This window comes from Aedes albopictus, chromosome 2 (assembly GCF_035046485.1).
Source record: "Aedes albopictus strain Foshan chromosome 2, AalbF5, whole genome shotgun sequence".
In the NCBI taxonomy this organism is placed as follows: domain Eukaryota; kingdom Metazoa; phylum Arthropoda; class Insecta; order Diptera; family Culicidae; genus Aedes; species Aedes albopictus.
In genome coordinates, this window is record NC_085137.1 from 228,131,827 (window position 1) to 228,157,282 (window position 25,456).

General features: G+C 39.4%; 2 protein-coding genes across 4 annotated transcripts in view; both read right to left on the reverse strand.

Annotated features, from left to right (window-relative positions):
- The window catches only part of LOC109401369 (protein numb), a 165,819-nt gene that overhangs the window by 64,834 nt on the left and 75,529 nt on the right, over positions 1–25,456 (reverse strand). The window lies entirely within an intron of this gene.
- Positions 49–25,456, reverse strand: part of LOC134287941 (uncharacterized) — a 34,656-nt gene continuing 9,248 nt past the window's right edge. The window contains exons 2-3 of one of the 2 annotated variants that reach the window (XM_062851239.1): positions 3,709–25,437; positions 49–3,654 (exon numbers count right to left, since the gene is read on the reverse strand). In XM_062851239.1, the coding sequence (XP_062707223.1) occupies positions 49–2,154 (2,106 nt within the window). In that variant the 5' untranslated portion in view covers positions 2,155–3,654; positions 3,709–25,437. Of the gene's footprint in view, positions 25,438–25,456 lie in introns of both variants that reach the window. The other variant, XM_062851238.1, reaches the window with a different exon arrangement.

Genomic DNA, 25,456 nt, shown 5'->3' on the forward strand with positions numbered 1-25,456 from the left:
CCTTGTCGTTAGAGAGCAAAGGAGATCGGTTCCCGAAAGACTCCTTATCTACTCGTTTTTTGATCGAGCTTCGAAAGCTGGGCGAATGTCATGTTGCTGTGGGCATCGAAACGCTGTGGTTTCTGGATGTCCACACATGTGACAGAAAATAGCTTTCTTTTTGTCGCATTCCCTCCACAAGTGTCCCACTTTTCTACAATTCCAACATAAAGGGTTGGGTCGCTCGGTTCCCTCAGGTTTGCGAGATGACTGCTCTCTTGAACGATCCAATGGTCCTCGACGAGCTTGAACAGCAGCTACTTCCCACTCGTCGTCTTCCTTTTCATGAAATTCAACCTCACCTTCATCATAATCAATTTCATTGACCACAGGAGGTCTATTAGGGCCTCGAGGATGGTATAGGTTTCCTTCGAGCGCGTCAAATTTATAGCAAAGTTGAGCCAAATGGTCCAAAGAGTCAATTTTTTCAAGGGCTAAACGTCGTTTGTACGACATTTTCATATTTTCTATGACAATGTCGAATTTTTCGTCGCGAGAGAGCTTTTTCATCAGTCTCTGACAAAGGGTTTCTATGTCCGTGAGGAAGGCACTAAAGAGCTCGTTTGGTCTCTGTTTTCTGTTACGTAGTTCCTCCTTAATGAATCGATCACGGTTGGGATTGTCATAACGCATTCGAAGGTAAGATAACAAGGTGTCCCAACTGTCAAATTTCGGTTCATAGGCGGTATACCAAATGTAGGCATCCTCCTTGAATAATAGGTGCGCGTGCGTTCTCAACTCTTCTTTTGTGATTTGATAGGAGCGACACAGAAGTTCGATCTGGCGTAGAAAATCTACAACCGGAATCGGACTTGCATCACCTGCGAACTTTGGCCACTTCTCCAAGATGTTGCATGTTTGATGCGGCAACCTTCCTCTTTGACCCTGGTGTGGAACTGCACTTCCCCGTAGGGATGAATTAGGCGACGGGTTTGGTGAATAATTTTCCCGAACGGTGGGTTCATGGCGTTGGCCCTGTTCGTGGAGAGCCGTTGGCCTTCCAGGATACACCGGGTTCTGGAAACTCGGAAAAGAGTTACGCAAAACCTGTCTGAATACTTGAGGCGTATCGTTCATCAGATCTTCTCTGTTTTCCAGTACTCTTTCAGATGTCCCAGCAGAACGCATCTGTAGAGGTGGAGAAAGTCCAGGTCGGGCTTGAGGTACCGAAGACGGATGGGACATCTGCGAAATGTCCACATCGTGTATTCCAACTCCTCCCATCTGCTGAGTGAGACGGTTGATTGAGGTGTCATGGACGATTGGACGACCTGCTTGATTCGTCAACAGTTGACGCACGTAAGTCTCAACATAGTTTTGAATTTCTGACACATGTACGAAATTATTTGCCATTGGTGCCTCATTTGCAGGTGGATTAGGAGTCTGTGCCTCTTGTTCAAGTGTGAGAACGCTTCGGCTTGAGCGGTTCAAATTTCCGGAGGCCCCCGGACAAGTACTACCGGGATCCGAAAGGAATGGATTCAACGTTTGGGAAGAACGATGCTGATTTTCAGTAATCATATAGGCGGAATTCACCATTGCTTCTGAGCTAATCGGGGCCGATGTCCAGGCTGCACCATTAGTCGACAGATTAGGTTGGACAGTGGAGTTTAACAATGGTCTCATATCACCTTCAACAGAGGTCGACACCAACTCTGGAAGCAAATTCGCCGTTGACGTGCCTACCGTTGGCAGGCCAAAAGAGAGATCTCTGATATTTGCCAGATTCGCAGTACTATATTGAGTTGCACTCGCTACTGGTTCCGAAAATTGAGAGATATTCGGCGGAGCACGAAGCCAAGTGCTACCGGGAGTTTCCTGCGAAGTAGCCGTAGGGTAAACTCGAGATGGCAGTTGAAATCCATCTGCGGATAAGTTCATTCTCGAGGCGCGATCCAATTCGGATTGCAAATTGTTCGATGCTGGCAGACGACTATCCAAAGAGTAATTTTGGACCACCTGGTCAGCCCAAGCAAGGCGTTGTCCACGATACTGGACAGTTTCACCTTGATTCCCAGCTCTACGTTCCCGGGAAAAATCGGCCTCCCATATCGGCGGGGTCACCAATGTCCTCTGAGAATTAGAGGTCGTCTCCCCTACTGTATGTTCATCCATTTTTAAGTACAACTTTTCAAATTCACTTGTTAATTCAATGGCTGAATAAAAAAGTCAATGTAATAATAGTCACTTTGAGAAAGAAAAAAAAAAAGAAACGAAGAAAAAAGAAGACTTATATCTATAGAGGAACAGTACAATAAACTTATTCTTATTCTATAAAGGAAATTTAACGAATTCAATGTATAAACCTAAAGAAAACCAAATCCAACTTAAAACTAAACCAAATCCAATAGTCAACCTAACAAAAACTCAAAATTAACCGATTTACTGAAACTAACGAAATTCGAAAAATTACTAAATTGCCCAAAATTCTCAGGGCCCCACGTTGGGCGCCAAATGTAACGGTTCTATTGCACACAACGTCAGCAGCTTTAGCGCCACTCTCGGGTTAGAGAGACTGCTGACGCTTTTTAAGGTCCGGCTTGAGACTCTGTCACGGGCGAGTTGTAAAAAGTGGCTCAAACACACTGTTTCTCCGACAACCCAAACGGAAGCTCCAACGAAATAAGAAATCGAAAAAGGATCACCGAATAAAATTAAAAAAGAAAAAAAACTAATAGGAAGGCTACAACCAATTCAGCAAAGTTAGCGGTGTATTTTGGACCTCCGATCGGATAAAGTATATTTACAATTGTACAATCTAGAATACTACCTACTAGACCTACTTTGAGCTCAAAGGTAAAAAAAGAACGAACTTACAGTTTCGTAGAACAAACTATGTTCTGTCGTTGGGGCCCAATCGTCGTGTTGCTCCTACAGGTGTCGCGCGACCTGCAACTGCAGCCGGCGAGAGACGCAGATACTCGGTGAGGCGTATACGGGTCTTGTATTGCGGCAACTTGCTGTTGCACCGATCAAAGAGCAGGAGATCTGCCTGGCGGCGTGATTGAGAGATCGCGTTTCACTCGGGGCTCACTCTTTACTGTTGGGTGTTACTGCTTACGCTGCGAGCTCCCACTGTGGTAATATTGGAGCCGCCTGTTCGACCGATAGGCACCGATCGCGAGAGGCAGGGGCTTGCGCGTCGCCTGACGGTAGGGCTCAGAGAGAGAGAGCTGCACTGTTCTCACCAATGAGGCGAGCTGCGGGGCTACGCGTACCGCGTGATGTGGATGCTCAAATCGGGTCGAAGGAGAGTGACCGCCTGGATCACGGTAGGCAACGGCTCGGCGTCGCTCGCGGTGGGTCGCAGGGAGAGTTGAGGAGTTCTCCAGCCGCACGGGGGAGTATCGTCTCACTGGTTTCGCCGGAAATGATGAGCACCGTTACGCGTAGAGAGGGCGGCGATGCGCGCTTAGGCCCTATAGGGTAGGGTTTTCAGAACCCAGAATAAAAACCCTTCGTTGAAGGGAGACTAACCCCCCAACGAAATTATTATCGATCCTAATTGTTTCTAGGCAATATAATCTTGCTTACCTATGCTTTTTTTTTTTGGAATCGTATGTATTCACGATCTACAGTCGTATCTAGCACAATATTTTCAACGGAATCTGAAATCTGTTCATTTTACTATCATATTTCAGTTCTAATAGATATGGGTTTTGATCTCACCTTCAATCTGACTATCACGCACTGGGTAACAATCTGGCTTTCTAACAACTTTTTGAGCTATTTCACCATCAACTTTGCGTCTAACTAGCTTGGCTTCGCTAAACTGATTGGTGGCATTCCCATTTACTTGCCTAGTTGAGGCCCAACAATAGAAATTTGCAAATCGCGTAAACATCTATTGTGTTTCGGTTGTTCGCTTTGCCAATATATCTGCAAGGCAGAAGTATATTGGCCTATCAATCTCTGCCGCGTAACCCGATCCAACGATTCTTCTTCGCATTTTCCCTCATAGTCTGGGCCGCGATCCCCAATGCAACCCGTATTGCTGGGGGGCGTGAGCCATCTCACTCCGCATGCACGCGACTATACATTTCGTTTTCCTCTCTGGATATGGATCGTGGGAGAGAGTTTGTGTGGGCCATAGACTACGTCACGCGAGTGTCGCAATTCCTCTTTTTCTTGAGAGATGGCTCTGCAACATGCTGTTTGTTGTATCGTTTTATTTTTTTAGGGATTCCTGAGGAATCCTATAGCAATTGTAAGAAGGTCGTTACACTTTGACATCGTTTCTCACGATATTCACATACAAAATAATCATTGACAGATGAAGCTCTCAGTGCCAGTGAATCAAAATTCAACCATCGCGCAACAATAATGACAATGTCTCAACCTGTATTTGTTGCGACAAACAAACCCATGCGACATAAGTTTGTCCCAATTTGAAAATAATGGGATTAACATCGTACACCACGAGTTTAGTGATTTGTGAGCCTTGCATTGCGATTTTCGAACGGTAACTTTTAGTCGGTAAACACTGCAACTCTGGTGAAGCTATATCATCAAACAGTTTCGACTTTGGGTTAGCAATAATTGATTATTCACGAGTTGAAAAGTACGCAACAAATTCAGCTTTCGTTTTGTCTGCAACAAAAAATTTCGAGATCATGTCATTATCTGTTACCAGTAGGGATAAAGAGTAATCGTCGCACCTTCTTTGTTGCTTGTTTTGTGCCTCTTTTGTCTGACAATTCTCTTCACTGCTCAGTACTGAGAAGCAGGCTTTGTTCCAGTGGGGACGTTACACCAGAAAGAAGAAGAAGAAGAAGATATGGACTTCAGAAGGCTTCAAGGGGATTTTCTGGGAGTTCCAGAGCACTTTAAAGATTTTCAGGTGAGCTTTTAGAGACGTTTCAGGGGAGTTTCACAAGTTTTAAGAAGACCTTTTGAACGTTTCCGTAGGTTTCTCGAAGTTCAGGGCCTTTCAGAAGATTCAGTGGGTTTCAAAGTATTGCAGGGAGCTTCACAGGCTTTCGGTATGTACAAGGGATGGTTCAGGGAAGTTTCCAGGGTGTTTCAAGACATTTTAGAGAATTTCAGAGGGGTTTCCGGAGATTGTGAGAGGTTTCAGGAGGTTTTAGATGCGTCTGAGGGCTTTTCAGATACTGGTTTTGAGGAGGCTTTGGAGGATTTCAGGTGAATTTCTTGGTATTTTAGAGAGATTTCTGAAGGTTATTGGTCTAGTGGCTACCGCTTCTGATTCGCATGCATAAGATCCTGAGTTCAATACCTGATCCATCCCTTTTCTCCTACTTGGTATATTTCTTCTTTCTCTCTAAATATACAACTCATGTATATTCGTATGCTTGTTGTCTAGCCATCGCTAGAATCAGAAAGTGGTTGGAATAGGCCGATTCCATATTCTATGAAACTTTCACAGCACAGTAGTGTCAATCTATTAGATAACGCCTAAGAGTTATGCAATCAAGCGAACTGCGCCGGGAGGAATTTAGAGGAACTTCTAAAGCGCTGGCCATAAACTACGTAGACTCAATATTAGCAATTTGTATAGACCATAGACTTTGGTCAAACCACCCCCTCCCCCCATCACGGCGATGCCATAGTACCGCTTCAAAGTGAGAGTGGGAGTGCGCGTCCAAAGGATTTTCGTGGATTTGCTGTTGTTGATATTATTTTTTGCGGCTTCGCACACGCGCACTCTCACTCTTACGCGTAACTATAACGGCACCCTCAGAGTCTTCGGCGTTTCGATGCGTTTCAAGTCGTTTTAAAGGGTTTCAGTAGCGCTTCAGGGGTGTTTCAGGGGGTTTCATAAAGGATTCGAGGGAGTTCTTGGATATCCTTGAAGAAAAGGAGTCATTGAACACATTCACTGCATTCCGACAATCCCTGGCCGCTGCTCTTGGTGCAAAACGAACTCTAGCCTGCTTCTGATTTGGCTTATGCATTTGAATAAGCAAATTACATGATTTCACATAATATATGAAAAATAATTAAATAACAACGTGCAAATTGATTCATAGCCATCATTTCTGGAAAGAACCAAGGCAAATTGAGACAAGTTCTAAGCCTTGAAGTTCGTGAAGACTGAAGGAAGGAATGTGTAAAGGATCCTATCAAAAATATACCGATGATTTTACTGATCATTTCTAAGCATGTTCCTGTCCATAGGAAAGATTATGAGGACAAAGAAGTGCTTCTTTCCTTTCTTTTTAGCGATAAAGCGCTAAAAAGAAAGGAAAGAAGCGCGCGACCGTAGTCTTTTCGCCTTTTCTGTGATACACCATAGTTAAAGATATCCCCAACGTCAAAGAAAACGTATAAGAAATGAACAAGGTACATTCAAAGACTTTGGAAGCTAGTCAAAATAATACAACAATAATCAGTTCAGTTTCACCTTGGATCTTCTTCTCTGCCACACAGCATACAAATACAAAAGGATCATTGGCAGAGGAAGCTCTCACTTAATAACTGTGAAAATACTCAGAGCACTGAATAGCTGCGCCATAAATAAAAAAACGGAGATTTTTAGCCTTCATTCTTTGCTAAGATGCTTAAAAATGTTACACGTTTAACTGTATTTTTACGAATTTATATAGGGGAACTTACGTATTCTCGGCAGTTTTGTTCTCTTCGTCATGGGGGGTTTTTTGAAACCTTTTGGTCTCAGAATTGGCCTCAAATCCTTCCCAATTAAGCTGAGTTATATAACCAAATTTCAGGCAATTCGGCCCACAAAAACCCCCCATGACGAAGAGAACAAACCTGCCGATAATACCCTTCGTCACCCTATTTCGTTTGCAGATTACGAAACACCATTTAAGGGCAAAAACTGTTCGGACTTTTCATGAAGAGGATCACTTCGATCAATGTAATCGCGCTGAATAATGTTTTCCCGTTTCTAAATTGTAATATTTCCTCAAACCAAAACATAATTCGAATTGCATTTCCCTATTCATCAACAACATACAATTCCAACTGGAACAAACATTCGCATCTTATCCCTGCGACCACGCACATCGGCACGCTCTGTGGTTACTTTACCTCTACCTCTACAACAGCGCCAGTTCCGCATGTTAACTTATTCATTCAGAATCGAGAAACAACATGCCTGCAAGCGATAACTTTAAGTCTGTGTTGGAAAACATCTTTCATTCTTGCGCGAACGAGCTCCTTTCATTTGGTACGCGAAGCAGATGTTCCTCTTCGATCCTCACCATTATTTCATACATCCTTCTTCGATAGACTTGTTCCTATCTAATACATACAATCGCGCTACCATCTGACCATCACAGACAAACATACGTAAAATCCAGAGCATCTAAGTTCTGATCATCTACTTGTTGCTGTTGCAAATGCACCTATTTATAACATTGGCAAGTTATTGTAGCACAGATGCAATTGATTGACAATTTATGTGTCAATCATAATCACAGTGCACTTCGGTAAACTTTAGCGGCAAACGTACTTTGCAATTAGCAAATGGCATTCGCACGTTACAATTCAAACTTTTTGGAACGAATCAACTAGATTCTAATCAGATTATCATTTATAACAATCTATTAATAAATTCTACCTTCTTCTCTTATTAGCATTTTTTTTTCTGAACTAGCCTAAAATTTTAGTATAACATATTCTAAACTATGTATCAAAAATTTCACAGTACTTAAGTCATGTGTTCTTATATTCATCCATTTATTCCACCAGAACTTAGCAACTCAGCAGAATACAGCAAAACATCTGCTAACAGTGTTTAGTGTGTAGGTCCTCCTATTCCTCTAGGACATGTGTGTTCAGCATCAAATAACCTCAATGTGTTGCCTCGAAGGATGTACGACCAAGTTCTCTGTTTGCTCTCAAATGCTTCCACCATTTGTACGGCAAGTGCCTTCTGCCAGGAAGTGTTTGATTCCTTCAATTTCCACCACGACTGTGTGTAACAATACCATACGACGAAAGTGATCGCCTCCACACAGTCGTCGTTCCCCAAGAGACGTGAATAATTGAACACGACCTTTGTCGGAACGAGAGCTACAGCTGTTGACATCATCGATTGATAGATGCACACTGCGAAGCAGGAGGAACAACAAATGTCATCGATCCGTTTATCATCGCCGCGAACCCATATCAATTATGTAGCACCGCGTGATGTGGGTTAAAGGGGGGAACTGTGCAGATCTTCATTCCTTCTTGTTGTAACCGTCGATATTTCGGGATGCAATCCAATCAAATATACCTACATCTTGACGAAAGCTAATCACGACGCACGACTCAAGGTTGCCCTTGACGTGTAGATAGGAATGATAAACATGAGTACGTTTCAACGGGCGTGTACCTGTGATTTGCTACGTGATAACAAAATTAACGGCCATTGACTGAGTCTGGTTTAGATGTAACAAGAAATACACAGGTACATATCTAGTATATACACTCAAAAGATTGTCTTCGTCACTGTCAGCGGCGAATAGTCGCCTTCCATCGTGGACGATATTACTTGCAAAAAATGCAATGTTATCAATCAATTGAAAGAGGCTTGACCGTTCGACTCAAACTGCTTCGTAGTCGAGAAAGTTGTTTAACTTCCAGAGATTGTGCATTCGAATACATACTCAACTTCTTTCACTACAACCTTTCGTATCGTTATATCTGAAGATCACCTCAGCAGACTGAACCACAAATCGTGCTCGTTCTGATTGATTAACAGCACTTCTCCGTTATAATCAACGTCAGGCTCCACCTCCACCGTGGCGCTGTCTCCGGTTCTGATCACACCTGGTGATTGTCGAACTGCTCCCAAAACTCTTCGTTATCGTACGGTACCGACGGCCGCCTAGGTACGACATGGATTGACTGAAGCAACTGCATGTCTTCACTGCGTACGCGCAGAATCCCAAAACAGCATTGCATGGCAAAGCCCTCTACAGGATTGCTGAGGTATAATTAATGGTTTTTAATGGAACGATCGCTTCGACGAGGAGTAGGTACTGACAGATTTTAAGGGAAAAACACGCGTTATCTCACAACACCAATAGTACCATCAAAGTTTCTAATTACATCACCGTTAATGAAGCTTGACGATCAACAAAGATGCGAACTGTCAACAAAGGAGCAACTGTACGCAGGCTAGTATTAAATCTTCCTATCATTACGCCATGTAAAGCCCCCGCTGTAACCGAGACTTGGATCTGGTTTTTCAATTTACTGTCTCGTGGTGTGGTCATTCACCTCCTTCGTTGTTGTTTCTGCTGCTGCTGCTGCTGACTGTGTCTTTCTTCGCCACCTCGACGACGACGACGATGAGACCCACCGACGACAGCGGAATGGAACATACCAAGAAACCGAAGGCGTGCAGTAAGTAATCCAACCGGCTACCCGCCGAACAAATTATCGCTTATTGGAAAACTATCGAGCGATCGGCATTATAAACTCTGCTTTCGGGCAGAGGCGAGGTTGATGGGCGGGTGCACGATGGACCACGGCCCGAAGAGATTGATTTATGGGTGTTTTACTCTTGCAGTGCACTTGAAGTTCCTATATACCGGAAAATGTGATAATATGCTCTCCTCTCAGGGTGCAGCATCCTCTCGTTAGGTTGGGTGAAAACTTTAAAGCAAAACCACCCTCAGGATGCAAGTCGGCGAGTCTGTGGTGTGGGTCGAGCACGTGCCGTTTCTATGGGATCGGAGCAATGATGGGAACTAGCGTGCTTGAATTCTTGAATGTGGATGTAGAAGAATTCTATGGTTACCCGAGCAGAGGAGAATATCAAATTGATAACAACAGAGTCACATAGCCTGTTTTTATATCTTCTTCTTCTTCTTCTTCTTCTTCTTCTTCTTCTTCTTCTTCTTCTTCTTCTTCTTCTTCTTCTTCTTCTTCTTCTTCTTCTTCTTTCCTTCTTCTTCTTCTTCTTCTTCTTCTTCTTCTTCTTTTTCTTCTTCTTCTTTATGGCACTACGTCCCCACTGGGAGTTGGCCTGCCTCGCTTCAACTTAGCGTTCTTTGAGCACTTCCACAGTTATTAATTGAAGGGCTTTCTTTGCCTGCCATTGCATGAATTTGTACATTGTGAGGCAAGCACAATGACACACTATGCCCAGGGAGTGGAGAAAATTTTCCCGACTGGAACGGGAATCGAACCCGCCGTCTCCGGATTGGCGATCCATAGCCTTCCCAAGTAACACAACATGTCTTATAGAAATTATTTCGACTCCAATATGACCAGTTACAAAGTTTTGGTTTGAAGCAATAAAACCGATTTGCAGACTGATATACGACTGAAAAAGCGCAGAAGGTGGAGCCTGCGCAACATCTTTGTGATGTCATATTCATTTCCATTATATATTTTCAACAAATTCTAGAAAACAGTGCCTTGGCAGTCAGGATGTTTTAATACTGTAAATAATTAAGTTTGAAAATGTCAATATTAATAATCGACAACTCTGCGAGAATCGACATGCATCAATAATTCTACCAATCCACTTTAACGCCTAATTACCATACTGTGGTCATAAATTTTAATGCCAATCATTTTTTACGGTGAAATAGACTATTGTACCCCGATAAAATTAATGCGCCTTATAAATCAGTATTTTTGATGAATTTTACATCAAAATAAATAAATAGTATTCATCTTATTTTAACACAAAAACTCAACCATACTTTATTTTTCTCAAGAATTTGTCAAGTTTATACACTACCCGTCATAAGTACGGACTCACGAAAAGTATTGCAACAATATTGCATCACCCTGACTCACCTCGATATCTCCAAAACCTGAGGACTTACAAAGATGCTGTCTTCAGGAAAGTTATTCAGAAGACCAAAAGCAACAACTTTTCTGAAGGCGGCATTTATGTAGGTGTTCTGGTTTTAGAGATATCGAGGTGAGTCAGGGTGATGCAATATTGTTGCAATACTTTTTGTGAGTCCGTACTTATGACGGGTAGTGTACATACATATCACAAATTATTGAAACATAATAGAATATTTGATAAATCTATATATATAAAAATGAGTTTGAAGTTCCTTTGAGGCAACAAAACTCAAGAACGGGTGGACCGATCAGCATGACTCTTGCATGGTTCGATTCGTATTCGTGGTGGTTGTGTTTATATGTCCAAAAAGTTACGAAAATCATTTAAAAAAGTATGAAAATTGTAAAAATACGGATTTTTCATGAGCGGGGAACAAATTCAGCGTGATCAAAATTAAATCAATCTAGAGTGCGTTGCTGCGATGACCTCAACAGCTGTCAAACCACCACAGCTTGGCAAGACAAAGTTTGCCGGGACAGCTAGTATTTAATAATTTAGAAATACAATTTAATGGCAGTCTGTGACATGGCATTATACATGTTTTGAGATATGATTCAAAATTGGCTTGATATTGTTTTTGTGAATAATTTTGTTGTGGTTGTTGTTGGTTCTCATGTTTGGTTTGGTATTTGAACGGTTTGATATCTGTCACGATTTGATAAGACAATAAATTTCAAGTATCAAATAATTATCACAGTTTATACATTGAAGCGGCTGAAAGAGCATTATGCTCGGTAAAATCGGCCCCTATAGATAATCATATACATATGTTGTGGTAACATATATTCCTGTCCTTTTTTATAGGTATTCATACCTAAGATTCTGTTAGGAGTATATTTTTTTGCGTAGGAAATAAAAATTGATTCTACATTTCTATAATCGGCAGTGTAACATGTCCCTGTTCAAAAAAATGAATTAGGTTTATGTTACACATGTTTTCTATCATACTGCAGAAAACCAAAATTCGACTAATTATAAACATACGAAACATACTATGTTTTGTCTAAACATGATTGAAAACAAGTCTTAAACAAGAAACTGCAAATGTTACTTTAATATGACATATAAAACATACTGAGCATGTATGGTAACAAACAAAGTGTACTTAAATAGAACATACCCAACAAAATCGAAAACAACATGCAATGTTTGTTTGAGAAAACAAAATACATTCTTTAATAAGACTTTTAAATAGAAGATCACTGTGTATAAGTTTTGAGTATCATGAAAACGACATATCCATGACATAATATGTTTCGAGAAACTTTATAACAACTGCTGTAGGACAAAGTAAATATTTTGCTTTTTTGGATTATGTTTTCGGTGTTACTTGGGTTAACCACTAGGCTAACTGGAGACCCCTGTTTTTATATCATGATTTGTTATTATTAACTTATTAAAATGTATCTTTTTAATAACATGTTTTGTTGGGCTATCTTATTTTGATGTTCAAGTTTTTTGGGATACATCAACAAGATAACATTTCAATAATATGTTTTGTTGTAGAACAAGTTTAGCTATTATTCTACTATAGAGAATGTACAAATATGTGATAAACAATAACACAACAATAACAAGTTCACAAATTTTCTGTTATTAAATTGTAATTGATCTAACAAAACATGTTATTGTATTAGTCTTCCAGGAACATTTTTTTGTTATGATATTTGTTATTTTGCCGCTTATGACAGACAAGTTTATTACAAAATAAGTTATGCTCATAACATAAAAATTCCTGATTCCTTTATTCAGTTATGAAACCAAAATAACATATTTTATTATGCTGTTGATATTTTCTTCTGCTCTTGTAGACACTTACTTGTGAACTCTTTGAAAAGAAGACGGCAACAATCAAGAAAACCACAGCTTTTTCAGACATTTACATACTGTAGTTATCTGGACTAGATAGATAACTTTACAATAAGTAAAAAGCTACAAGCAATCATGGAAAGAAAATACTAGCAGAAAAATAAAACACTCCATCTACGTACTTCATGTCACCATAAACTAACCACTTTGTGCGGTTTTATTTTCCATAGATTATGTTAACTGAATGTTTTCTCTTTGCTTCCGTACAGATGCGTCTCTCCCAATCATAATACTCCCTAATAGGAATAATATTGCACTGCCATCATTCCAAAGCTCATAAACACAGTATGAGAAAGGTTAGCACCATTCATTCACAGTTGTTGCACAATGGTACAGCCCCATTCCTTCACTCCTTTTTTACCACGATCCGCATATGTTGTAGGTAACTGGAAAGCACTGAAGCAATGCTACTGAACGGTCATTCATTTTCCGGCCGGTATCCGCCGGTGATGACCGTACGATGTCGTAAAATGTGTGACGACAATGCCGTGCAGAGTACGGTGCAGCATTATTGCCAGGTTTTCAACGACCAATATCGTACACAATCTCTGTCCTCTGATGGGCTTTAAAACCCTTCGGCGTTCGGCCTTCAGTGTGGTGCATCACCAGAAGAAGAAAAAAGTACGAGGGTGTTCCAACTCGATGGCATCCGATTTGGACGAGAAGCCAATGCGACGGTGTCATTTGTCATATTCTGGTGGTTGGTTGGAGTTCAGGCAAAAGCTGCGAGAATGGACGGACATGCAGGCTTCGACGGAAGATGGGTAATGAAGTTGATAGTACAGGGACAACATGTGACACCACATGAACCAACTTTTTCTGCTGACGGAAGTCATACAGGTACTACCTAAAGCAATGGAACAGCGATTCATACTGCTACACCAATACTAATGACGTCATGCGGATATTCAGCAAGACCAAGCTCAGGGTAACGGGTTCGACTCCCGGTAGATCCAAGACCTATTTGTAATGAAAATTTTCTTGACTTACGCGGGCATAGAATATCTTCTTCAAACCTGTCACACTATATGCGCTACACATGCAAAATAGTCATTCACAGTGGAAGCTCTCAGTTCATAACTGTGAGATGAGAGGCAGACTTTGTTCCAGTTGGGGTGTTACGCCAAGAAGAAGAGGAATAGTTAGAAATAACTGTGAATGTTCAATTGATCGAAATGTTTAAATTTCGAAAGAAAACATTTCATAATGTCCTACTCGTAAAACGTTGTTGAAGCACGTGCCCGGCAGATGAATGGGAACTTTAATTGCACATGCAACTCTGTAGTTAATATTTCCAATAATGTGTTTTTTTTTTTTATCAAATATCGATACCTTCCTTTTAGTTTCTAAAAAAAAGTTCATCTAGAAGCTCCATCAGGAATTCCTCAAGGAGTTCAACCGGCATTGCTGTGGCTGATCCACCAGCAATTATTCTATGAGTTTAACCGAAAATTCTTGAAAGAGTTCCACCGAGAATTTCTCTAAGAGTTTCACCGGGAGAAACTCCGTGAGTTCCTTTAGAACCACCAAAAGCTTCTCTAGGAGTTCAACTATAAATTCTACCGCGAAGTCCTGTAGGAGCTCCACCGCATATTATTACAGTAGTTCTATCGAGAAATCACATAGGAGTAACATTGCGAAATAGCAGACACTCAACTCGCAATTCTTCAAGAAGTTCCTCTGGACATTCCTTTTGCAGTTCCATCTGGAATTTCTCTAGAAGTTCCACCAAGATTTTTTTCTTGGAGTACCACCGAAAAGTCATCAAAAAGATCCACCTAGAAATCCTCCAGAAATTCCACCGGGAATTCCTCTAGAAGCTCCACCACTGGGGTTTCCGAGAGGATCACTGTAGGGGATCCGCAGGAGCTCTACTGTAGATCACTATAGGAGTTTCGACGGAGCTACCTCTAGAAGCTCCATCAGAAATTCCTCGAGGAGTTCCATTGGCAATTCCCACAGGACCTCCACTGGGACTGCTGTAGGTATTCAAGTGGGGATTTTTCTAGGCGTTTCATCGGGAATTCATCAAGGAGCTCCACCGAGAGTTCCTGCATAAGCTCCACCAAAAATTTCTTTCAGATTTCCAGCAGATATTCCTTATTCAATTCTTGCGGGAGTTGCAACGAAAATTTCTCTAGGTGCTCCACCGCGAATTCCAGCATCCACCAGTCATTCCTCTACAATTTCCGTCGGAAAATAATCATCTGGGAAATCCACCGAGAATTCCTGTTGAAGTTCCACCGAGAATTCCAGAAGCAAAACTCCTGGAGTTCCCCGTGTTCCTGGAGGTATTCTGGGTGGTTTTCTAGAGAAATTTCCAGTGCATCTTCTGGTAGAACTTTCCGTGGAACTTCTGTATGAATATTGCTAAAAATACCTGAAAATAAACTTTGTTTAGCTGGGGGGTTCCCAAAAATTTATTTCTTTTTTTTTTTAATTTGGAGTAATCAGTTTTTTCTTCTGGAAACTCTCAAGAACTCAAATTCACCCAGCTCTGCAAAGTTTCTTTAAAATATATAGAACTTTTCTGGAACCATAACCTAGCTTCAAAAGCCCCCAACATATACGTGGTTCCGTTTCATTTCAAAAGAGAGTTTTTTTTTATCGTGGATGAGTTTCAAGCAAAAAAACTACGAGGAGAAATAAACAAAGCGCGCGCTACACTACAGGGAACGAAGCACACAATAAATATAATCAACGATTGATACCTTAAATTAATATTACCAAATTTGATGACACACGAGAAAAAAACGCTGTCGGATTCATGACCTTAACGCTTCATAATATCATGATAATTATAACTTTTTCATTACAAAAACTATTTATTGCAAAAAACGTTATTTGGAGCCATTCTAGTCGCTTAGTTATTGTATCATGATGCTAAATCATGAAACCATAGCGCAGAGTCATGAATTCACGGCTCTGAGAACTATAAACATGACTCCGAGTCATTAAACTAGTCATTAAGAACGTATTTTGCCACAAAACATCACGCAAAGTAAGCCTGTCAGACCTTTTTACATCTCAGTCACGCGGTATCGTGCGATCGACGAATTTCTGAATTTGAAGCGATGAGTTAGTGAGAAATCTTAAAAAAAAAAACAGTTTTGTTTTTTTAAGTTTAGTTTTGAATGCTGGCCAAAATACCCGGTTCATATAATGTCTATATTTTGTTTTATTAACTCACTTTCATGAATAATGAATCATAACTAACAATCTCTAGAACCATGAATAAATGTTTTCGTGAATTTTGTTCATGGTACCAGAGATTATTTTTTATAATAATATCATTTTGCATCAACAAAATATGAATCATGAACAAGACCATCAATAACAAATACTATAATCGTGATTCATGCTTATTTTCTTATAACCTAAGGTCATGAATCCATAGTGTATGATTCATGATTCCATGACCTTATTTGCTTTTTTTCCTCAACAGGAAAAAAAAATAAATTTTGGCTGACCGAAATCTCTCTTATGAAATACAACGAATATTCATAGCCGTTTCTTTTAGCGCATTAGTCAGCTGACGTAATAAATGTTTGAAAGACCGTATTATACTTTGATTGGCAAAATTACCCCGGTTTACCACCTTGGCACACCGTACCTCGTCTGTTCGACCCAGCGGCGATAATTTTAATAATTTTAATTGCCATTTAATTACTTCGAACGTATACCGAAGCCTGCTGCATATACATTATCCATCATCCATGGCTGACTATTAAACGTGCCTATTGGGCTGCGCTCATCAAACACAAACACCAAAGGTGGTGGTGTGCGGTCGGTAATGGGATGGGTTTTGGAACATCCGCGTTTGTTCGATTATTGTTTGCTCTGATGTTTATCCATCCATGTGCGGTGGGGGCGCTGCCTATCGTTTTCTGCATGACTTGCATCCAACCAGTGGTGCAGTGTGTGTTGTTCAATTTGACCTTTACAAACGGGCGAATTTCATTGCAATTGAATTGGTTTATGTTCCTCATACCGGATGGTAAAGCATTACTAGGTGGTGATTCCTTTGTACAAGTTGTTTGGAATGGTTCTATGGTCAACTGAATTCGCCGAAAGATTCATGAACGAACCATTTTGACAACATTTCAACGCTCACAAGAAAAAACTAATCCTTGAAAGGACACTGAGACACAGTTTGCTAAGCGGATTTCGCATTCCCCCGAACAAAAAGAATAATATATCCAGTCCGTTTGTCTAAATCTCTTTGTATCCTAGCAAGGCGGCGAATAACAAACACCCACGCCAACCATCGACGAAGACAAAGTGACCAAGACCCAGTCTGGATGGATGCACGTGCAAACGTAGCGAGCTTAGCTGAAACGACTGGGTGCTCGTGCATTGAATTGGATTTACGAAACGTTTGCTCGTTTAGCGTGTTATTTGTTGCAAAACGGTACCCTCATCAATAAAATCATAGTTGCTCCTTGGTGTTGGATCGCGAAGTCAAGTGGGAAATGGTACAAACGATTTCTATTTTTTTAGAACAAGGTCTCCATGGTAGAAACTGTTTACAGTGTGTTGGTCACACATGCAAACAGATTGGAATATTGTTCACATGAACTGAAAGTAGTTTTAATGATGATTGCAATGTTGATTCACTGATCTACTGAATAATATGTAAGTTGAAGAAAACAGACCGTAGTTCAGCAGCACTGATGATAATGAGAGCTTCAACAAGTTCGACACCAAGAATAGAACTGTGCGTGAAACAATCCGTTTTCAACAATGCACGGTACCGACGCTCGGCTCTATACGATTATGTTAAAACCAACCCAAAACGCGCGGAATGTTGGGACAGCTCTACCAGACAAGAGTGTATTGTGATTTATAAATGCTCTTTTCAAAACTTTCTTCATTTTCACTGGGATTTTCAAAGTGCTAACAGTAGGTAAACAATGGTTACCAGATAGTACAGCAGACAAAGATCGTCATAGCGCTTGAACTATTTTGAATTAACTCAAAAGATCGATGTGTTTACAATGCCATTCAACAAAGATAGCACAGAAATAAGCTACCAAGCGTCTCCACCAGTTGCTCAAGCCTCTTAGAAATAAATAGTTGATGGCAAAACTGCTAGAATACTTTGCAAGCAATAAAAAAGGGGAAATCCTCAGTTTTTATTTGGAAAACAAAATGATGTCAATGGGTTCACCTACGTGGCACTTAAAATCAGCGGTAAATAACATTTTGGCTACAAACAACTCAATGCTGCAGCATGAGAAGCGTCAGAATGTGTAATACAGCAGAATACTTAAAGAAAACATCAATTAGACGTGTCCCAAAAAAAAGCGTTTGAGTGTTAGATTTATATGCTCGTGCATGTGCAAAGATGTCTCCATGTCACTGTAAACATGAAACGACTAACAGATCATGGGGAAACAAATAACGATTCCTGATAATGTCTGCTCATTTCGAGATTCTCTTTCACAACTGTTCAAACCATGTCCTACTGTTAAATTGCGTTTGATCTTGATATCTCAACCGATTGAAAATAAAAACAACCTTTCCCTGGAGCTAAGTGGTGGCTATAACAACAAGCATTTTCATCATCACCCTCCTCCTCAAGACCCCAATTCCCTGCTCCAATTCTCCTCCAAATCTTGCACGCAGCTCGGCTCCCGCTCAAATTGGATCAATACTGTGTGTTATCCAACTATGGCCTACCTAAGCCAAAGTCGTAAATTTCCCATCATTAAATCGTGTGTGAACCTGATGGATGATGGCGATCGTAAGCGAGCGAACAATTTTTGTTTTTCTTTTGAAACAGAATTGAATCGCGGACGGACCGCGCGACCACACCGCCTGTTGATGGCACACGCAGATTTGGCACAAATATTTTCTGTGCGAAACCACCCCCCGTTCAACTGCTGGATGTGGATCGCGCGCGACCAAAGTGGATCAATTTTCCAATTTGGCGAGCTTGATAAGAAAGCGTAACAACCACACTGACTGGCTGTTTGTATATTATGCACACAATGCTGCCCGGTTGAGTGTTGTAATCACAGCATGACAGCATGGGGGAATTTTATAGAGTAGCCAGATGTTTTCATTATACGCGGGAGCTCGTTAAATAGCAATCATCGATCAATGGGTGGTCAAACGCGCGGAAAAAGGTGTCCCAGCAATTCGCTTTTCTATTTGAATCTCATATGCTGATTCATCGAATATAGGCAGATTGTAAAACCCCCTTAGAGTGCGTGACAGCGACTTTTGAACTGCTGTATCATTCGTAATAATTGATCTCACTTAATCCAAATCAATGTCTAATGAATTGTTGGTAATGCCCTCATAATCCACACAGTATGAACAAAATCTGTAAATTTATGACGAACTGAATGTAACAAATTGACCTCCATCGTGTTCGATAGAAATTTATGTGTGATCTGAAAATTACACTGCTGATTGCTGAGAGAAAAGTGTTAATTAAGCCCCGACTTTTCAGAGAAACTTAAAAAAATCTTCATACGAGAATCGAACTCAGATCTTCCGAGTAAGAGTTCTCGCCTAACCCCTCTAGGCTGTGTCACCAAGCTGAAGAGAAGGCAATCAAAGATAAACATGTTCCACCATAAAGTAACAAACTGTTGTACCGCTTCGGCCACAGAGAGCGAGAGAGCAGTCTCCGCAGCGAGGCAGACGACTGAGCGTAGCTGGTCCTCGTTTACGTTACTGCATGTAAATTTCAAGCGAATATGTCTCAAAAATGTAAACAGTACGCATGATTGGCGGAATACTGAGCGGACAGTATCATCTCTCGGCAAATGGCTGTAATTTTGTAGCTTCTGCTATAATTTTCAGTCGATGCTTAACTTACGTGCTGTTTAATTTTCATGATTTCTTTCTGTGCATGTTTATATGTAACGATTTGGTTTTGCTGATGTTGATGGTAAGACCTGCCGCCAAGGAGCATATCAGAGCTCCGTTAAGCTAGGAGAGCAACGTCATCAGCCGATTCGAAGTCATTTAGGTGCTCCATGGTAGGGGAACTGGGGGTAAGACGCCCACGTTAAGGAAGAGTCCAATTTTAACCACGAAACACTTCATAATACATACTTTTTTGGCACTAACATGAAGCACCAACATGTTTTCTTTCAAATAAAAGAAACCATAAACCAGTTTTATGTTTTACTACTGAAAAATTCAAATTTGAAAAAAAGTTTGAACTTCAGATTTTTAGTTTCAATGCGGGGTAAAACGCGCCACTAGCCACAGCTAACGCTAGGATGCCAAATTGTGTACATATACTTGCGCGCATGGTTAATTGTCAACTGTTATTGTTCGTGAATGGTATACAGTCATTGCATAATTATGGATCACCTATAATTATGGATCAATTCCATTAAAACGTCATAGTGAGCTGTTTTATCAATAATTATTACAAAATGACATCTGGATGTGTGATTAGTGAACTGATTCATAGTAAAAATGTGTTGTTGCTTGGTTCCAACTTGTGTTCTACATGATTTATGCCAGAATTTAGATCTAAATGGCTATTTTAATGTAAATAACTAGGGGTGGGCATTTTACCCCACACATGCCTCAGAAGTTTGGACCCTTGTAAAAAGCTATAAGGGCCAAATTCGATACTTTTTCCGCTTGGTACACAAACAATGGGAGTGTGCAAAACAGTTTATGGGGATAGCGAGAAAAAAATTCTTAGAAATGATGTAAAAAAGTGCAACAATTTGACAGGCTAAAATTACATCAAAAGTAACCAAAATCTTTTTTTGAAGTTTTTGTACAACTTTTTTAGTAAAAATATGTAAACTCAAATGTAAAGAAGCATTTTTATTCTTATATTAACGATTGCAGTTGAAAAAAGTGCTGAAAATAACGTGGTTTGCCTAAAACAAGGGTGGCGCAACTTGCCCCCTATGGGCGTTATGGCCGCAGTTCCCCTAAGGGGCTGCCACAGCAACCAACGATGTGGTTCACGATCAATCGACCAGGATCTCATCGATACGATGAGGAACAGTAGCGGTGATAGGATACATCCTTGTCTCACTCCAGTAACGACCCGGGTGGAATCGGACAAGACACCCGTGTGCAGAGTCTCTGCACGAAAATGCCCTGTATGTACTGTGCTTCAATGAAGCCGATGGTTTTGTCTGGGACACCTTTGCGCTTGTGCGCTCCTCACATATTTCTGTGATTGAGACGATCGAAAGCAGATGGTTATGGGTACGATCCCAGCCCCGGCACTTTCGTCAGTTGCTCTTCCCCCCTAAGAGCAGCTGATACTGACCCTCTTCTGAGCCCATGGCTCAAATGGACCCGGATACTTGGACATCGGCGAACGGCAAACCATAATGGACCCCCAAACGGACTGGAAACAGGAACATTCAACAGCCACACATCAACATCCTCGTGCTCATCATTCAACCATGATAGGGTAGAAAGTGAAAGCAGCGCTACGGCAACCAGTTAGATATGGTACAGTTAGAATAGAATACATTTAGGCGCTGTACAAAGTGTAAGTACAGCTTCCAATTGGAATCGCTCACACAGTGCCCTAGTGGACAATAGAGCTGTAAATTGGGTTTAGTGACTGAAGAAGAAAAAGATCAATAGTCCTTAATACGAGTATGTTTTGGATGATCTAGGACGTCACCACAAGCAACCACAAAGTATCGTTCTGAAGACCTTAACTTCAACCCAATGATATAATTGAAGCATTGCAAATCAATCTTACATACCTTGCAGGCCACCTTAAAGCCAAACAGAATAAGTTCAGATATAAACATCACTTTACAAACCGAGGTCACTCAAAGAGATACATTTTCAATGGTTTTTGGTGGACACGTAAGCCAATTCTCTCAGAAAAACGATAAAATATACACTCCCGATCAAATATTTGGGATCATATTCTCAAAAACATGTCATTTCTTAGGCCCAAAATCTCCGCCAATTTGCGTCCGATTTCAAAACCCTAGATCTCATTAAAAAGATAATAAGTCAAAAAAAAAACTTCAAACATGATTTAAACGAAACATTTTCACAAATGTTTGTAGGTGAATTTCAGCAAAAGTTGCCAAATTTCTAAAAATAATTTGCAGTTGGTAGCTAATAGAAAATAGGTTATTTTACCGCTCTCATCTTGAGTTTCGCTCGACCCAATTTCCAGCGACACCGCCGTAAGTTTATATAAGGTACCCCGGGGCAAGTGGGACCTAAAAAATTGCTAATTTGGTTTTGTCATGTCAAAAATTTCAGAACACATTTTTTTTAATAATTCCAATGAACCCAAAAGACGTTGTTGGTATATTTGTACTTATTAACGTGCATTAAAACTGTTTCAAAAATTTTACATTCCATATATTATGCATATTATGAAAAGTATAGCAGATCTTCATTTACTGCGTTTCACGGGGCAAGTGGGACCTACTCAGAGTTTTTGTTCTAAGGGCTTAATATAAGTTGCAACAAATAAGGTAACATAAATCATAAATCTCTTATATGAATGACTATGTTTAGAGATTAAAATAAGAAGAGGTTTATGGTATCGTGCATAAATTACGTAACACATAAAAAATCGCTGGGGAAAACACTTGAATCAACTCTAGCAGCTCATGCAAAATAAATTGATTTTTTTATACAAAGACAAAAGATTTCGAAACTTGGTTCTATATTATATAATTGATGAATCTCGCCAAAAGTAAATCTGGGGTTTTGAGATATTCAATAATATCTTCTCCCTTGCATAATCTTACGATCATTAAATAATGTTTTTTAAATCATGAATTTGAAAAGGTCATTTCCCTATTTTATTTTTTATGGACGGTTCTTGAATGCTCAAAAGAATTAATTATGCTGCGTTAAGTGAAAAAATAATGGAAGATATTTAGAGAAAACCATAAAAAATACATGATTTTGTTTTTTTTTTTTGTTTTACCCAAGGTTTTACCATTTTAAACAAGAATTTTGTCACCTAAATAGAGGAAATTAAGTATAATTCAACAGTAGATTACTTAACGCGTCAATTTTTATTGACTTTCGTGCTAATTTCATCTTAGGCTGGACAAGGCGAGATGAACCCATTAAATTGTGTTTGTTTATTCTCATAGGTCCCACTTACCCCAGATAGCGAAATGCACAGGGGCAAGTGAGAGCAGTAAACTAAAGGTAATAAATAAAAATAAAATACAGCTTTTTCGCTTGAAATAATTTGCAAGAACTCTAAATACTATCCTGAAACCGAAAAAGTATTTGTAGAATGACATATCTATTTTTTAACGACGAATGTAGTAGAGCACGTCAATCTCACCTAGTGAATTGAAAATTACATATGAACAACAATAACGTATATGGTCTCTATATGGTTGAAACAATAACATTTTTTATATTCAAAGTATCCGTAGGTGTGATACCTATGTTTTCCATGAAGAATGTTAGTCTTAAAAATAAATAATAAAAAAATACTAGCTATAGGTCTCACTTGCCCCCGATTCTCACTTGCCCCGGGGTACCTTACCATTTTTAGAAAATTTAGCAGCTTTAGCTTAAATTAACATGCAAACATTTTTGAAGTAGTTACATCTCAACCATGGTTTCTTTGACTTATTATCTTTTGAATAAGACCTAGGGTTTTGAAGACGGACGCAAATTGGTGGAGATATGAGCCTATAAAAATGACATGTTTTTGAGGGGATGACCTCAAACTTTCGATCGGGAGTGTAGGTTGGAGAAAGTGTTCCAAGAAATGTTACATTGTTATTATAACTCATAAACCTTTTTGTGAAGAATTGATCAGATAAACTATGTCATATCTCAAGGTGTTCTTGAGATAAAAAATTAAAAAGCATTAATCCCTGGAATGTTTTATATGTGTTAGTAGGGAACATTTTTTTTTCTAAATGTCACGATCGCCATACAATTTCTTTGAAAAATCATATCCTAATAACAAAGCATCATAGAAACAACGTTTTATTGTCAAAGCATGTCAAAATCAGTCAAATGTTCAAAAAATATGAAACGGAACCAGCGTTGCCAGATCAACGAAAATGTCCGCAGATCTACGGAATTGCACTTTTTCTACAGATCTACTGAACCGAATATAGAATCAAGGAAAAATCCGTAGTATATAAAAAAACTACGGAAAATCTAAAGATTTTCACCTGAATCGAATACAAATATTTTAAATTACCAAACCTCTTTTCAAACAAACATTCATCACATCTCATTTCCCCAACTACGGAACCACATACGAAAAAAAACTGACATCACTGATTACAACACTTTTCTTACTTTTATGTTAAGTCTGAAAATCATCAAGTAAAATTTTGAACAAAATAATATCAAAAAAGTGTTCAATAAGTGTGAATCCCTCAAGTTTTTTAGATTTTTTTTAATTTCCAGTGTTTGAAAAGTCAAAGTGCTAAATCCAAATGAATACACATGAAGGATATCTGTACAACATTTCTTTTTTTTCAGAAAGTTATTCCTGGGTTCCACCAGATCAATCTTTATAAAATGAAAATTAGTCATAAATTTAAAAATAAATCAATTTTTTGTACATTTTTTTTCAATTTATTATTTTTTCCAATATTTTTGTAGGCACAGTGTACCAGTTATGGATATAGTACCTCAAATTTATAATAGTTGATTTTCTCCCTTCAACGATGCAAATCAACAAAAAAAATATTGTGAACAAGAGATCACATTCACAAAAGATGATTGCTCTCATTCAAACTTCACAATTTGCTCAAATTATGATAGAAATAAATCAAATCCCTTAAAATTTCGGTTTCATTGTACCCTATTTCGCAATAGTGTACCAGTTATGGCTAATCCTATGAAAGATGCATGTAAATAGTGCGAAGTGGAACCGAAATTAGAAATTGCGTCCATAACTGGTACATGGTTCCTATCATTAGCACACGCCGTAATAAATAGTAAAAGTAGTTTTGACTCCGTTTCTATATTTTTCCAGTAAAGTATGAACATAAATCAATCCTTTGACATATCGACGACATATCGTTGGTCTTCTTCTTATTTTTGTAGGACTAGTTTTCCTTAGGTAGTGCGATAACTGGTACAGGCATCTTATTCAATAAGATAAATTAATTTTGAAATTTCAGGCTACTTCGTCACACATTTTTTATATATTTTTTTTACAAAAAATCATGTAATATTTTTCATTTCTTTCATAGATTTGTGAAAGCACTATCTATTCGTAAGCAAAAATTATTATTTGGGAACAATATTCTAAATCGCTAATCGAGGAAGTAAGATATTCCTTTTGTGAATGGACTATATTTCAGATGTTTGAAAGACTTCATAAGCTGGCCTTTATTACTCTCATAAGTATACAGTATACAGGAGATAGTCAAACTAAGTGGGACAGGTAAAATTTTCACTTTTAAAAAATGTTCAACTAGTTGTGTATCAGAAGTGCAAATTTGGAAAAGATCGGGCTATTCTACACAAAGTTATAAAGATTCTAGAAAAAGGTATAGTTATTCGATAGCCAACTTTGACCTCTCCGGATTCAACAAACCGAGTGCAATGAAATCCGGAGATATAACAGCTCAAAGCTGCCTATCGGATAATTATACCTTTTTTCTAGAATCTTTCTAACTTCGTGTAGAATAGCCCAATATTTTCCAAATTTAGACCACTGATGAGCTTACAGTAAAAATTTGAGAATATTTGATGCCATTTTCGAAAAGTTACAGCTAGTTGAACATTTTTTGGAAAGTGAAAATTTTACCTGTCCCACTTATTTTGACCTGAGACGAGACTCGCGAA